This window comes from Priapulus caudatus, unplaced genomic scaffold (genome assembly GCF_000485595.1).
Source record: "Priapulus caudatus unplaced genomic scaffold, Priapulus_caudatus-5.0.1 Scaffold308, whole genome shotgun sequence".
In the NCBI taxonomy this organism is placed as follows: Eukaryota; Metazoa; Priapulida; class Priapulimorpha; order Priapulimorphida; family Priapulidae; genus Priapulus; species Priapulus caudatus.
In genome coordinates, this window is record NW_014577369.1 from 58428 (window position 1) to 72787 (window position 14360).

General features: G+C 42.3%; 2 protein-coding genes across 5 annotated transcripts in view; one reads left to right on the forward strand and one right to left on the reverse strand.

Moving 5' to 3' along the window:
* Window positions 1-14360, forward strand: part of LOC106808820 (signal transducer and activator of transcription 5B-like) — a 29339-nt gene that overhangs the window by 8123 nt on the left and 6856 nt on the right. Inside the window, exon 2 of the mRNA XM_014811688.1 lies at window positions 3310-3316. The gene's annotated coding sequence lies outside the window, so the exon portion shown is untranslated. The remainder of the gene's footprint in view (window positions 1-3309; window positions 3317-14360) is intronic.
* The window catches only part of LOC106808839 (microprocessor complex subunit DGCR8-like), a 14900-nt gene continuing 2455 nt past the window's right edge, over window positions 1916-14360 (reverse strand). For 3 of the 4 annotated variants that reach the window (XM_014811721.1, XM_014811724.1, XM_014811723.1), the window contains exons 2-16: window positions 11869-12302; window positions 11134-11273; window positions 9625-9767; window positions 8991-9198; window positions 8353-8422; window positions 7997-8057; window positions 7582-7654; window positions 7110-7214; window positions 6740-6838; window positions 6399-6499; window positions 5735-5835; window positions 3569-3725; window positions 3215-3298; window positions 2745-2846; window positions 1916-2378 (exon numbers count right to left, since the gene is read on the reverse strand). In XM_014811721.1, coding sequence (XP_014667207.1) covers window positions 2292-2378; window positions 2745-2846; window positions 3215-3298; window positions 3569-3725; window positions 5735-5835; window positions 6399-6499; window positions 6740-6838; window positions 7110-7214; window positions 7582-7654; window positions 7997-8057; window positions 8353-8422; window positions 8991-9198; window positions 9625-9767; window positions 11134-11273; window positions 11869-12182 — 1845 coding nt within the window. In that variant the 5' untranslated portion in view covers window positions 12183-12302 and the 3' untranslated portion in view covers window positions 1916-2291. Of the gene's footprint in view, window positions 2379-2744; window positions 2847-3214; window positions 3299-3568; window positions 3726-5734; window positions 5836-6398; window positions 6500-6739; window positions 6839-7109; window positions 7215-7581; window positions 7655-7996; window positions 8058-8352; window positions 8423-8990; window positions 9199-9624; window positions 9768-11133; window positions 11274-11868; window positions 12693-14360 lie in introns of those variants that run through there. The other variant, XM_014811722.1, reaches the window with a different exon arrangement.

Below are 14360 nucleotides of genomic sequence, written 5' to 3' on the forward strand. Positions count from 1 at the left end.
GGCGGCAATCAAATTTGTTGTCATAGTTACGGACGGCAGAAACCGCTGCAAGCGCTCTGGGACGTCGTCTGTCTGCCCAGCAGCAGACGCTCTGAGAACAATAGGTACGCATGCTCACCACAAAGTGATCGCGCATGAACAAGATAGATGCATATATATATATATATATATAATATATGAATATGGTATACATGTGTTTGTCATATAACATTACATGAAAATGTTTAGTGATGATTGTCATTTTATGCTCAAGGCCTACAGCTACTACTAGCATGCTAACATTCCTTTATTAACTTCTTGTACTAAAGTATAATTAGTACGCTCATGTATGCACTACTTTGTAAAACTGTTTATGCCATATACCTGTTTGTGCCATCACTAAACTATGCTACCATCACAGTATTGTAGATATTTTTTATAACGTATAATGTAACGTACATATGTTTCTGGAAATAAAGGACATTACAAATAAAGAGATCGCGCGTGACCACATGCACGCGTGCTTGCCTCGGGCCGCGGAATGATCAACTATGAAATATAGAAATGAACTAGATCTCTCTATCGTACGAAGACACGTACGTCCAGTATCGGCCAATACCATAATCGTGGCGAATTATTCGCAACGTGACGATTTGCATTCAAATACTATTCAAGAAATTGTAATGTAACACCTACAGGGATCAATAGGGGGTTCAAGCATTATTGCCACCACGGCATTGTTCGTAATTCGATTGCACGAGAATTCAAGAGTCATAGAGAAGCATTTGGCGCGTGCTGCGCGGTTTGTAGATACTAAAATCAATAACGACGCATCGCTCACGAGTACGTAAGCGATTTAATCGAATGTTAGTGACTCCGTGTCGTTTCTGTATTCGCATCAGCCGTAATAATAGGAGCATTTCCATTTCCCGGGCCGCTACGAAAACGTAAAACTACGGATATATGTATTTCGTATATGCGTAATATATACGAAAATACTACGGCTACTGCGTTGTTGTGCCTTTGCGAAAATAGGCATTCGATGTCTGATATCCTGTAGGCGCCACAGTTGTGTTGCACAGCGTTGGATACCAGGTTGATACGGATCAAGCTCGATGCATCGCGTCAAGCAACACTTATGATCAACACAGCGATTACTTTCCTTCGTGCCAGACTCACCACCAGAAGGCAGCTACGCCGCTGCCATACCCAGAATAGGCTTCAAAAGGACGGATGAACTGATCATAAACAGACATACCTGGAGCGTGTGATGTATTCACATAATATGTATTCACATAATAAATTTATTGTGAAATAAACACAACGGACAATGCAGTGGCATCATTCCTCTCTTGTCTTTCACTATCCTATCCGGTCTATTCTTAGGGGAAAACAACTAGCGCCATCTAGTATGGGCAATGTTAATATAATGAAACAATACATTACAGAGCGTATTGGTGGGATTAACGACAGGTGGTTGCTAAAATTCCCAGCCACACTGACAGTAGTTAGTAGTGTGCGTAGCTTTCTTGGGTGATACTCCATTAGGAGTGTTCCCAACTTTAATGTCATTGATGGTTAGGGTTATGTTATAGGTTAGGGTTAGGGTTAGGATTATCAATCATTAATCATTAATCATTAATGATATCAAAGTTGGGAACACTCCTAATGGAGCGTTAGCCGCTTTCTTGCATAATAACTTGCACAGTATTTAATTCGCATGAGCAACGTGGAATTAAATGCATTATATTTCTCTAAACATTAGTGCATGTCATAACTGGATTATATAGTGAGGAATGCAATAGATATTACAAATAGATAAGAATATGTAAGTGAGAATAAGGTAACATATGACACATAGTGTAAAAAGTACGACATTAATGATTTGCTGCAACATTAGCATGCACAGACTAAAACAATTTCTTAGACTCTCGTATCGATTTCAAATGTTTATTATACATGTTTACATCCGTATATAGATTCTGGTTACTAATAAAACATTACACTTATGCAGTACTCGTGTCATTTGCTATAATTTCTTGGTTTTAGTCCTCATTTCAATGCTCACATTTTCCATAAAATTGTAAAGGTCACGCGGTGGTACTTATGAGTTACATACATACACTCAGATGAACACACAATGGAATTGACATTTAAATGGCAGTATAATTTGTCATGATAACTACATAGTGAATGAACAACCTTCACAACCCATAACAGCTATACGTGTAAAAGTTTAGCATGGCAGAACATTTCCACGTGTCAATGATCAAAGGTCCACGAATCCAAAAGCAGTTATATTGTGCGCTGTATCACAGGTCAATGGTGTTGAGTGTGGCTGAAGCTGAGGGCAACACTATATCACCAGGCTCAAATCTCCCCTTTGTTTGCATAGCCTCCTACAAATATACAGCACGTTAGTAGCAGCAGAGATTTGCTTAGAATTCTACTAGACGAGCCCATAGACGAGCCTTTTAGGTAGAATGCGCTCAATTACAAGTCTTTTCATAGTATTCGAGTAAAGACTACCCTAAATATATTCAACACAAGGATTGCCTAACCATAAACTTTCAGCAATAATTAATTTGATACCCCTCTCCACATAATTTATCCCATGTAAATTCTTCACGTAAAATATTCAATGCAGTCGTCCAGACAAGGTTCTCACGTGACGCAACTTTTCCTGTGAAACATTTCACATCCCCGACCCCGCACAATGTGTTTCGCAGCTCGCTTGCACGACTAAATGGAGAGGCAGCACTCACCTTCTGCGTGGCTAGTTGTCGCATCTCCATCTGTAGCTTGCTGAGAATGGCCATGTTCGGTTTGTTCGCTTTCTGTAGTTCAGTAATCGTCTGCTCCTTTTGCTGTGGTAAAAAAAATTGCATTTCGCTGACCTTTTTCTTCGTATATATATATATATATATATATATATATATATATATATATATCCGTATATATATATTTGTCCGTCACCAACTACTAACACACAGACCCCAAATTATCTACCCTACCACACCAATACACACATTTCTGCTTCTATCTTGTCCTTAGATCCTAATGTGCTAGAAACAGTCGTGGAAGATGGAAAGATTACAAAACAGACACGCAGTGCCATCCTTGAACGATGTGGCATGCAGCACGTTATCATTGTGTCACCATACTCTTTAACATTCCCTCAGGGTGCCATCACCTTATACGATTTACAGTAAGCGAAGTCCTTGCGCTACTTTACCTTTTTCTCTTTCAGGGTTTTGCATGACCCCTTGCCGTACAGCCGCAGCAGCGATCCCCAGTTCGAAATAAGCGGATGCATTTTCTGTGAATGACAAACAAGTACATAGCTAGGACACCAATCAGATATATATATATATATATATATATATATATATGTGTATATATTATATATATCACAATAGTAGACACGTGTAAGTCTATAAATCATGAACAGCAGTGTTACTTACCAGCTTAATGGTCCTATCCGTTGCTTAATATCTATAACAATGCATAACAAGTTGTATAATATCCAATGCATAGGGGGACCTTAGCAGATACGTTAAACGCAGGGTGGCGGGAGTAGGACGCATACCTGTAAAATTGCCTGCGCGGCTCTTTGCTTTCCCTCGCGCTTGTTCTTGCATGTGACCTTTGCCGAATGCTTGCCGACGGTCATCGTAAACTCGTTCTTCTGGTGTTGGTTGTTTGTGACCTCGCAAGCGATCGCAGTGTCGCCCATGCCATTGTTTCTGCAATCGGTAACACCGTTCGCACCGTATATATCACTATATATATATATATATATATATATATATATATATTATAATATCTCTATTATCCACTCCTGATAATATATATATATATATGACGTCATGATATGTATCTGATGATATGATATCTCTATTGCTATATCAAATATCTTACTTTAACAGACACCGTAGTGATTCTCTTTGTTTGGAAAGTTAAATATCATAACGTAATATATACGTAAATATAACGAAAGATAAATAACGTAAAATATAACTGGCGCTATAACAGACCAAAAGTCATGTCTTAGATGCTTTGGAGTGCAGTGTTTTACGCGTTAGTTTATGAACAACAGTGAACATGAGAAATGATGTAGCTGGTTAGCTAGTGACAGTACCTAGTAGCTTAACATGCCAACGCGCGCTTTTTCTTAAAGACTCAGGTCACCTTTGCATAACGCTTTGAATTATGTATCAATAAAACATAATCGGCGTGCGAAATGAGGAACGAGGTGAACAATGTCGCACGACTAGAAACAGAATTCAGATTTGCGCAAGCCGCTCTAAGTACGTAACTCCACTGCCGCAAACTCATTACACTAAGTGTCATTAACTTAATCAGCAATGCACGCCTTACGACGCTGGCCCGTTTCAGCAGCAAATTAAAATTCCCCAAAGCTTGCGCACACTAATGATGCGTACTGCGTAGATGTAGGTTGCGGGCCTGGTCAGCGAATTGCGCAATGCGAGAATGTAATTGACACCAACGCTTGCCGCCGTGGGAAGCGGGCGCGTGCCGGCCCAGCGGTAACGCGATTATTACGACTGCAACCTAGCAACATCCTGCCACACATCGTTATAACACGGCCAGGAAGGAGATGAAGCGCAGATCTTATTATAGGGGGCAGGAATGTTAGGTCCCATGAGGACGAGCCTACGGGAAAGTTAGTCAATAGGGTGGGCGCAACCTTCCCCGGCTATTTGCATTACTGACAAATTTGCTCTGACTGTCTGTCATAGTATATGAAACCAAACCTGACGGATCTCTTGTTAAAGCTTCAAATTCGAAATCTTTTTGGGAAGGGTTATTGTTAATCGATAAATTCTGTTTAGTTTATGCTACTTACTAAACTGTGTAGTGCAACATTCACTGGAAATAATTGTAAAAACATGTTTTGAAAGCTATCCGATGATTGCTCGTTTACATCACCGATGGCACTACTATAGCTACATATTATGTGCCTCCCCTCACACATGATAGGGGCCCTCATAGTATGGCTGCCAGAGTCTATGTCTCCCTGGGTACTGCCGGAACGTACCCTGGTACTATCTAATATGCCAGACCGTACCTCGCCTACTCCACTAACGAGTCTATGGAGTCGCCTATGCCTACTCCCTAACCCTAACCCTAACCATATCAGATAGTTACCAGGGTACGTTCCGGTATACCGGACCGTACCCAGGTTACATTCCGGCAGTACCCGGGGAGACATAGACCCTATCAGCCATAGTATGGGACACCTCTGAAATTCACTTTTACACATTTTAGACCCATAGATTGTGATAAAATGAAGTTAAATTGATTGCTAACTATGATTTAACAGAAAAATCCCATTTAGTATGAATACTTTGAACAACCTTACTGACACTAATACTGAACCATAAAATACTGCATCCCTTCTCGTAAATTAGAATGAATTACGAGAAACTGCATGCTGTCCGTACATCAAGCACTGCTAAATACATAAATAGCACTACTCCACCAGGGGCAGCACACTGTAACATTCACGTACAACCGCCAGAACGAATGCAATAATTCATTGCAATAATAAAATTGGATGTTTCACAAGATATCAATGATCGATGTCTAGAAGGTCTGTTATTCGCTAGTCCTATATGTACAGCATACATGTATGTATGCATGTTATGTATTTAGTAATTTATTAAAATTTATTTATGTAATTTATTAGATTTGAATGGAAATACAGCGCCCCAGTTCGATCCAGACTTACCTTTTCAAGCATTCGAGCAGGATGAGGTAAGGACCAACCTGGCCGGCTTTAGTGCACAACTCGTTCACTCTCGGGTCAACAACACGCACCTCATCGAAATACTGCAATGTAGAGATTCAGCAACTTCACAGTTAAATTTCCTTAACACGCGTACGAAAATAGACGAGAGGGTGAGAGAACGAGGGAGAAAAAGAGTACAGGGGAGAGAGAGAGAGAGAGAGAGGGGGCAATAGGGTAGAATGAATTTATAATGTGAGTGTTTAATATGTACATACTAAAATGTTATGGTATTAAAGCAGCATTTCCACGATGCCACATGACATAGTGTTTAATATGTACATACTAAAATCTTATGGTATTAAAGCAGCATTTCCACGATGCCACATAACATAGTGTTTAATATGTGCATACTAAAATGTTTTAATATTAAAGCAGCATTTCCACGATGCCACATAACATAGTGTTTAATATGTGCATACTAAAATGTTATGAGATGCAGATGCGTCACCTGTCATGGGACACACTGAGGGAAGTAGCAGCGGGCCGACGATATTGGAGATCTCTTGTCACTGCCTTATGTGCCATCCAGGCACCCACGAAGGATAACTAACTAAAATGTTATGGTATTAAAACCGCATGTCAGTGATCTCTCACGTGTACTTACAGATAGGTCTGCTTTGGTTGGGTAGCTGTTTGCTCCGGAGTTGCCTTCCTCTATGAATAACTCCTTCATGTCAGGAATCAGAATCTCTAACGTGACTCGAGCTGCGTGCGAGAAGTAGAACACGAGCTGATAAAGTGAATGTTACGCGAACACTCCATTAGATACATGACGATAAAGTGAACGATACATGTGTTACACTTAAAATCTGGCTTTACACACATATAACAGCATTCTCATTGCAGCGAAAATAGCATTACACAGTGTACACTATATCTTATCTTCATACACTGCAATAGTTTTTTTTTTGTCCGAAAAGACTCGGTTTTCAGAGGCATTAGTACCTGCATCAATCTTGGCAGTTTTCTTGCTGCTTCCGAACCCTGTTCCATAGTTTACATCGTCAATCTGAACCATAGCAGAGAACGGCGTCTTTGAGTTCTCTATAAAACATAGTAACCGTGCTAACAATAACGAATGATAAAACCATACTCAAGTTTAATAATTTAAATGAACACGCTGTAATATTTACAATGAGGCACCGATTTCAAGATTAAAACAGGTAGTTACTCTCTTCCCCAATTTAAACTTGATGATGATATGCACTTACACATTATAACACACTCATAAATACTGCAAGAACAGAGAAGACATTCTTACTTTCTGAGGGTTTCAAAAGTTCTATATCAGTGCCAGTTCTGAACATTACCCTACCTATCTCCTTGTACGTGTATTTGGGATGCGTTCGCATTGCCTGCTGCACATACTCGTGTAGAATGCACACTGTCGACTTTCCGGTCGGATTGATCAGAACACAATCTGAAAGTAGAGTGTACTCCCTGGGTGTAGCCACAACCAACATCATCAGCCATATTAGACAGCAGTAGCGTGGTCTCCAATACCTCATCATCATCAACAGTTCAACACCACCATCACAAACATCACCGTGAATGCCTCACAATTTATTCTTTTTTTCCCCATTTATTTATTTAGGCAATTATCCATCATATACAATACATAGCATACTTTTACAATACGTCATAGCATACTTTTACAATACGTCATAGCATACTTTTACAATACGTCATAGCATACTTTTACAATACGTCATAGCATACTTTTACAATACGTCATAGCATACGTCGCTGTCGCACTGGTTACTGCCTACAAAACCTGGCACACGTACCTTTCCTGAGTGCCTTGCTCATGTCCGTACGATCAGCCGGCAGCGGGCAACGGATCAGCTTTAGATCAGCAGGCTGCAAGAAGACCGCAAGCTGCTACGTGACTGCGCACCAACTACGCAGACGACAATATCGAAGAAGCACACTTCCCCTGGATTTTAGCCACCTTCCCTCCCACCTTACATACTAACTTGGGTAGTATACCAAGGGGATCCAGACAACCCAGTGGGTTTTCTGCACGTGATAGTGTTGACACAGGGCAAAGAAGCTCGAAATATAGACGTTAAAAACCGGTTAGGACGTGTGCAAGAAAACTGCTGCCTGGATCAGTCATCAGGTTAACATCCAGTCATCAGTCACTAGCTAGACTGTGAACGGATCACGTCGTCAGTACACTTCCCTAATTATGCTAATTACCAGAGTCGGTCTTGACTGCTGCTTGAGAATTTTTCTGTGTTTACGCTTATCTGCCCAATTTCTGTAACGACATAAGCGTTCACTGTGAATCATACGATGTCGAAACACACATTTCTCAATTCAGCCTTCGAATGACATTCTAATCCCAGATAAAACTTGAACCTGTACACTTGAACATGACATGTATCACACATATAGATGGCAAAATCTGTTCCACAGACCAGATCAAATCAGTATCTTAAATCAGATCAGATCAATCAAAATATAAGAAAAATCAATCGATCAAAAAATCAGATCAATCAGATAAATTGTCGTCAGAGAAATCGGCATCTTGAAATCACACCAATCCTACTTACTTGAATCTTCGCACGGTGATATTTTGAAACTCAAACAGCCGCATGCAGTACTCCCGAAACACAAGTGGATCTGAAATATCACCATGAACAGAAATAACCTGCTCTCATCTTTCACGTTACACCCCATCACATTTCCCAATAGACTTTCGCAGCTTTTCCCAAAATATTGTTATAAATTTCTCGAAAATGTCAGTCACTTTAACAATCTTTCATTAATAACCGTAATCAAATACACAACAAATCTAACAAAGATTTTCATGGATACAAGTCATTGGATGTTTAACATCGAATTAACAACCTAGATATGTACCTCTGAAGCCAAGCATATTCTCACTTGCCATGTATAATCTCACAAGGTCAATAGCGCTAGGTATATTAGTTGTTACAATATAACTAAACATTTTTGCAGGTATAGAATACTGTATATGCTGTATATTTCGCAGTGGTTTAATTTTCGCGAATTTCGCGAAAGCGTTCCCGACCGCGAAAATAACAACACGCTGTTCTTCACCGATTCGGAAATTCACCGACCGCGAAATTAACCACTCGCGAAATCGTCCGTCAAGTCTGAATTCGCAAAAATATCTATACGTGAAAAATATGGCGTATACAATAACCGAGATCATTAACATTCTCACCTATAGACAGTTCTTCTGCACTCTGCAGCTTCACTTGACTTGCTAGCTTTGCTATCTCATCACCAGGTGGCGCACTGTTCTGTGGAACACCATTTTCAGCATTTTCGGGCTGCTGCCCAGTAGACTCTGTCTTCTGCACGGCCTTTTCTCTCTCAAGCTCACGGCGATAATAAAGGCACGGAATGGAAGTGATTGGAAGGTCGTGTTTCTAGAAAAATAAAAATTTCGATACCATTATAACTAGAGTTTACTCCATACATGTTCCTTTTGTTATATTAGTTGAAATCATGGTTTTGCCATGCACTTTACCCTTTTAACCTAATGTATGCATTTGCAATAAAACCAATAATTTTTTATATTAAATTTACCAGTATTTACTGTCTTTACATGATCTCAGTATATGCAGTTATGGACAACAGCCATTAACGGTCTATCTCGTAGTGATGTACGAACAATGTGTGCACATTTTATGCTACGTGGATGACTTTTAGATATTTACTGTTACTTATTAGGCATTTTTGTCCCAACGTTAAATTTCGCATATCCCCGCTAGGTTTACACTTCTGACTACATATGGGCAGAAGATCTGTTTAATTAACATTTACTAACATAGCTAATTATTAATGTTACTCACTCTGGCACTCCCCGGTCCCAAGAAGTACGGCCTGGAGACGGAGCAGACTCGGCTGACCTTGTGTAGGTAGATTGGCATGCCACTGTTGTGGGTCACCTCTACCCAACCCTCCGGTAGCACATTGAACGGGTCCTGCCCTCTTGCTAGAAGCACGAGCGACAAGATCATGTTGTAAAGCTATCTTGAGTGTGAATAAAACGAGAAAACACACGAAAGATTTCGTCCGAGTTCAAATTCGTGAAGCTCTCAAGAGATGATGAAATTCATCCATTTTCTCGTCACTGGGCAAGGTCATCTCTGGAATATGCCAGCGATGACAGCGATGGTGGTCAATTCTAGAGTTTTATGTCCTCAGTGATTGTTTTATGTGACCAATACCAGAAATAGGTCTACTGTTTCATGTCTGAGCCACAAAGGAGAGCTAGAGAGAGCTAGGGTGAGAGTGAGATAGAGAGAGTGAGAGTGAGAGTGAAAGTGAGAGAGATAGAGACAGATGGAAGAGAATAAGAAGGGTGAGCGATGCACATGTCCTTCCACCTCTAATGAATATAGTAGCAAGTCTTTCCACCTCCAGAAAATTCCCCGACTCGGCCAGTGTCTGCAACCTCGCAGTTTTTGACGTGAAAAATCGTCACATTGCCCACCACCACTGACCTTACCACCAAGGCATCTCTATCACACAGCTGCCTCGTTGGCTCGGAGGTCAGTAACAGGGCGCGAAATCAACACCGGCCCATGCTGGCAAATTATTTGGAGGGCCGGTAACATTGGCAAAACACCAGCCCTCCGAGCCGGTGGTTTCAGTTACCGAGTACCTACATTTTTATTTTTATTATAGCATTAATGAGCAAATAGCCTACATTACTATTTTACCTGAAGAATATCACGCCATAATTTATCAACATTTTACACATTTGAAATCGAAAATGCAAGCGTGAAACATGACATTGATTTTACAAACAAAATTTATGAGGGCTGGTAAATAATGGTGAGGGCTGGTAAGAAATTGCTGTTACCAGCCCTCTCAGCCGGTGTGCAAAAATCTGAATTTCGTGCCCTGAGTAAGGATCTACAACGCATCTCGAGGGTGCGCGGCTTATGCCCGGCGCACACGTGAGTTATTTTACTCAAGTAAAATGGCGCATGAGTCATTTTATTCACGTGTGCGGCAGATTTTCGTTGAGTAATTTGACGCATGCGTCATTTCACTCACGTGTGCAGCGGATTTTCGTCGAGTAATTTGACTCATGCGTCATTTTACCTGAGTAAAATAACTCACGTGTGCGCCGGGCTTTAAACCGGACACACAGCGAGCGAGTACGACCGCTTCCCCATGCTTCCGTACAATCACATTGCTGGTCACATTGCTCACCACCACTGACATAACGACAGAACCAGCGAGGCATCTCTACCACAGAGCTGCCTCTTTACTTTGTAACGTATCTCAAGGGGGTACGCGCCTCGAGCCCGGCGTACTGTGTACGACTGCGCCTCCGCAACCTCACTCACGCTTCAGTACAATCTTCTCGCGCTGCTCGTGGTCGGGGACGCCGCCATCTTTGCTCCGCGACTTCTCGTAGCCTTCCATGCCGGCGTCCAGCATCGCTTCGATCTCATCCTCATCCAGAGAATCGCCGTCGGTGACCGACCTGCAACGATCGAGGGTAGCAGTGCATGGGGAACACCGACCATGTCAAACTCTGACACTCGGCTGTATTTCGCCCTCCGTCACTTCTATTTATTTAGTTTCATTTGTTTAAAATCATCAGCATTGTCAATTAATTTGTTTAACTAATATGATACCTAAAGCCTTTCGAACTCGAGAATATATTTATTCCACATAGAAGGCCGTCAACCATTAGCTGCATGTACATATAACTTTTCAACTCTGATACCGAGAACATATTCGTTCCGCATAGAAGGACCGTCGACCACTGGCTGCATACACATACCGAAGGCATGCTACGCGAATTCAAGTAATGCGACATGACCACGCTAGCGCTGAGCCGTAAAATAAAATGGCGGTTTTCGTCGTCGAAAATCGCGCCTGTCGCAGGAAGTCTGCACTGGTCATAAAGGGACCGTCAACCATTTGGCTGCATACACGTACCGAAGGCATGCTACGCGAATTCAAATAATGCGACATGACCACGCTAGCGCTCAGCCGTGAATGAAATGGCGGTTTTCGTCGACGAAAATCGCGCAGGAAGTCGGCGCGCCCGCGCTCCCCGTCTACGCACATACCCGTCATCCAGTTCGCCTGTCGACAGGTCGTCGTCGTCATCGTCGTCGTCCGCTTCGTCGAGGATGTGCAGCTCAAAATTATCGGCCTTCTTCGAGAAGAAATCCTGATCGCCGACTCGCACCCTCTTCGCGGGCGGGCCGTCGATACCGCCCGGCTCCCCGTCCGCACTGCCCTCGTCAAAGTCCAGTGGCCGACAAGAATCACTGGACATTTGTTCTGGCAGTGGTGGGGAGGGCGGCGCCGGAGGAACTTGGCAGTCTTCTTCCGGCGGAAGCGGCGGCGGGCCGGACGGCAGACTATCGCTACTTTCCATGTTATATTACTACAGAGTACGGTTCAGTGCGACACTGTGTAATTTAAGCGAATTTATAACCGCGATAACCGCCGTCGAATTCGAGCGGTTTTTGCTGTGTAGTTCCTATACTGCTGGTCGCTGCGGCAACAAAGAAAAGCAATGAAGAGCAGACGCTTACATCCACGTCGTAGTAGCTACACTGACAAATGCACCAGTGAAGTAAAGGTTTTTTCCCAAACAAAGCCTTCCAACTGCACTTTTGCATCACAGTGGGCCACTCTGCAGAGGAACGACGGAGCAGTCAGTGCAAGCAGCCAGGGACACCCATCAGCCACCTCTGCTTTGTTAGATATCTTGTTTTGAATGCACCTAACAAACCAGATGTTTCGCGAATGGTACCGCTATGCTTATACACGGCATTTGGAAAATATCAAGCCAGGAATCTCCACTCCACTCCAGGACCAAACAATCATACCACTCAGAATTAGCTTCGCAGATAAAACCTACTTCTAGGCTTACACATAAAGGCCCGCTTATGTCGGCCTTACGACCTAGTCGCCGACAAGATTTGAATATCGTACGTCAAAAACCGGCCAGATCGCCGATAAAATCCCCAGGATGTCTTTACCTAGCTAGTTAATGGGCAAGTAACCAACCCCACGGATCACAGAGAACGGCTATCTTTCTACTGTCTGTTTCGATACATAATATTATATGCAAATGGCTAATATATGTGATCAACTATAATAGTGCCCCATACGTGCTGTGCATAACTTAAAGGGCGCGATCTCATTGGCCCTCTACCACATCAGCATGTACGTGGTTCTTTGACTAGGAAAAAAATCGAGCAGCACGACACTCTCAACTAGTTTGGCGTGGCCGGAATGCTCTGATTGATCTGTAATGTGTGATTGTAATTATGATAAATTTAGTGTGGCCGTCCAGCTAGTTCTAGAGCGAGGTCACATCCAGAATATGCATTTCAATGTGGAGCAAATGATTGCTGCAAGTGTGGTGGCTGGTGTAATGCACTGCTGCTCGATATATTTGTTTGAAACATCGGCAGAATCTAAGGCTCAATGTCAACCAACGGTACACTAGAGAATACCTATACATTCCATTGATTGGTGGTATAATATTTGATAAAAGCATCGGTAGAGTGTAGGATAACAGCCCAGGTCGATGCAATAACATAGCGAAGTAGGTAATAATTGCAGTTGATTCCGATATGCCTTCCTTGCTTGTCCTATAAGGACCCGTCCTTCGAATGCTTCTGTAAGATACTGGTCACAAGAGCAGCATCGTCGTGTTGTCAATGCTCTTGTGCACATCGGTTATGGCCTGTAATTTGCGTGTTATGCAAATGCTTCTTGCGTGCAAAATATGCTTGCTCCCAGTACCGATTGTGTAGAACTGTGCTATGGTAGTCTGTGGCAAACTTCGAACTCTTGCCACAAACTTGGATTTCAGGCACATGCCCCAGCTTTGGGCAACCATATCTTGAGATTAGGGCAAACAGAGCCTAACATGCAACTTGCGCCCACAAACATCATGATTATTAGGATTTCAAGATGTCCATATATCATAACGATTATAATTATAAGGTCGTCTATAATACCTCTTTCCTCAATGTGTTTGCACCTTTGTATAAATAGTTAAATGATTATGAATAAAATAATTCGCGATAAATCAGAGGATAAATATTTCCGCCTAGTGCACCACGACACACCACACACTCACTCCATGATAGCGGTTTTTTGAATCACGACTGTTTCCTCGGTTTGCCAATCTTTGAGCATTGGCTCAGCCAAACTCATGGAATACCGCCAGCTTTGCGAGGCACAATCAGTGCAACATCTCCGAGATTGTGCAATTCCAAAGTTTGCAGATTCCGCGTGTGACAACGATGAACAATAGCCGTCAGTTTCAGGCCATCGGCCTCTCATCTTGCCTCTTTTGCCCCAATACCATCATCCTTGTCGATCTATTTAGCTAGCTATCTGTTTGGGAATTTCTTCCTATCTACACCATCTCTATTGATCCATCTCTTACTTATCTATCTGTTTTGTCCGATCTATCGTATCTATCATCATATCCCAGCCCATCCACTCCATCCACTCCAGTCCGATCATCCTATCCATCCAACTATGCATCGTTCCATACCGCTCCCTCCGTCCGTCCGTCCGTCTGTCCATC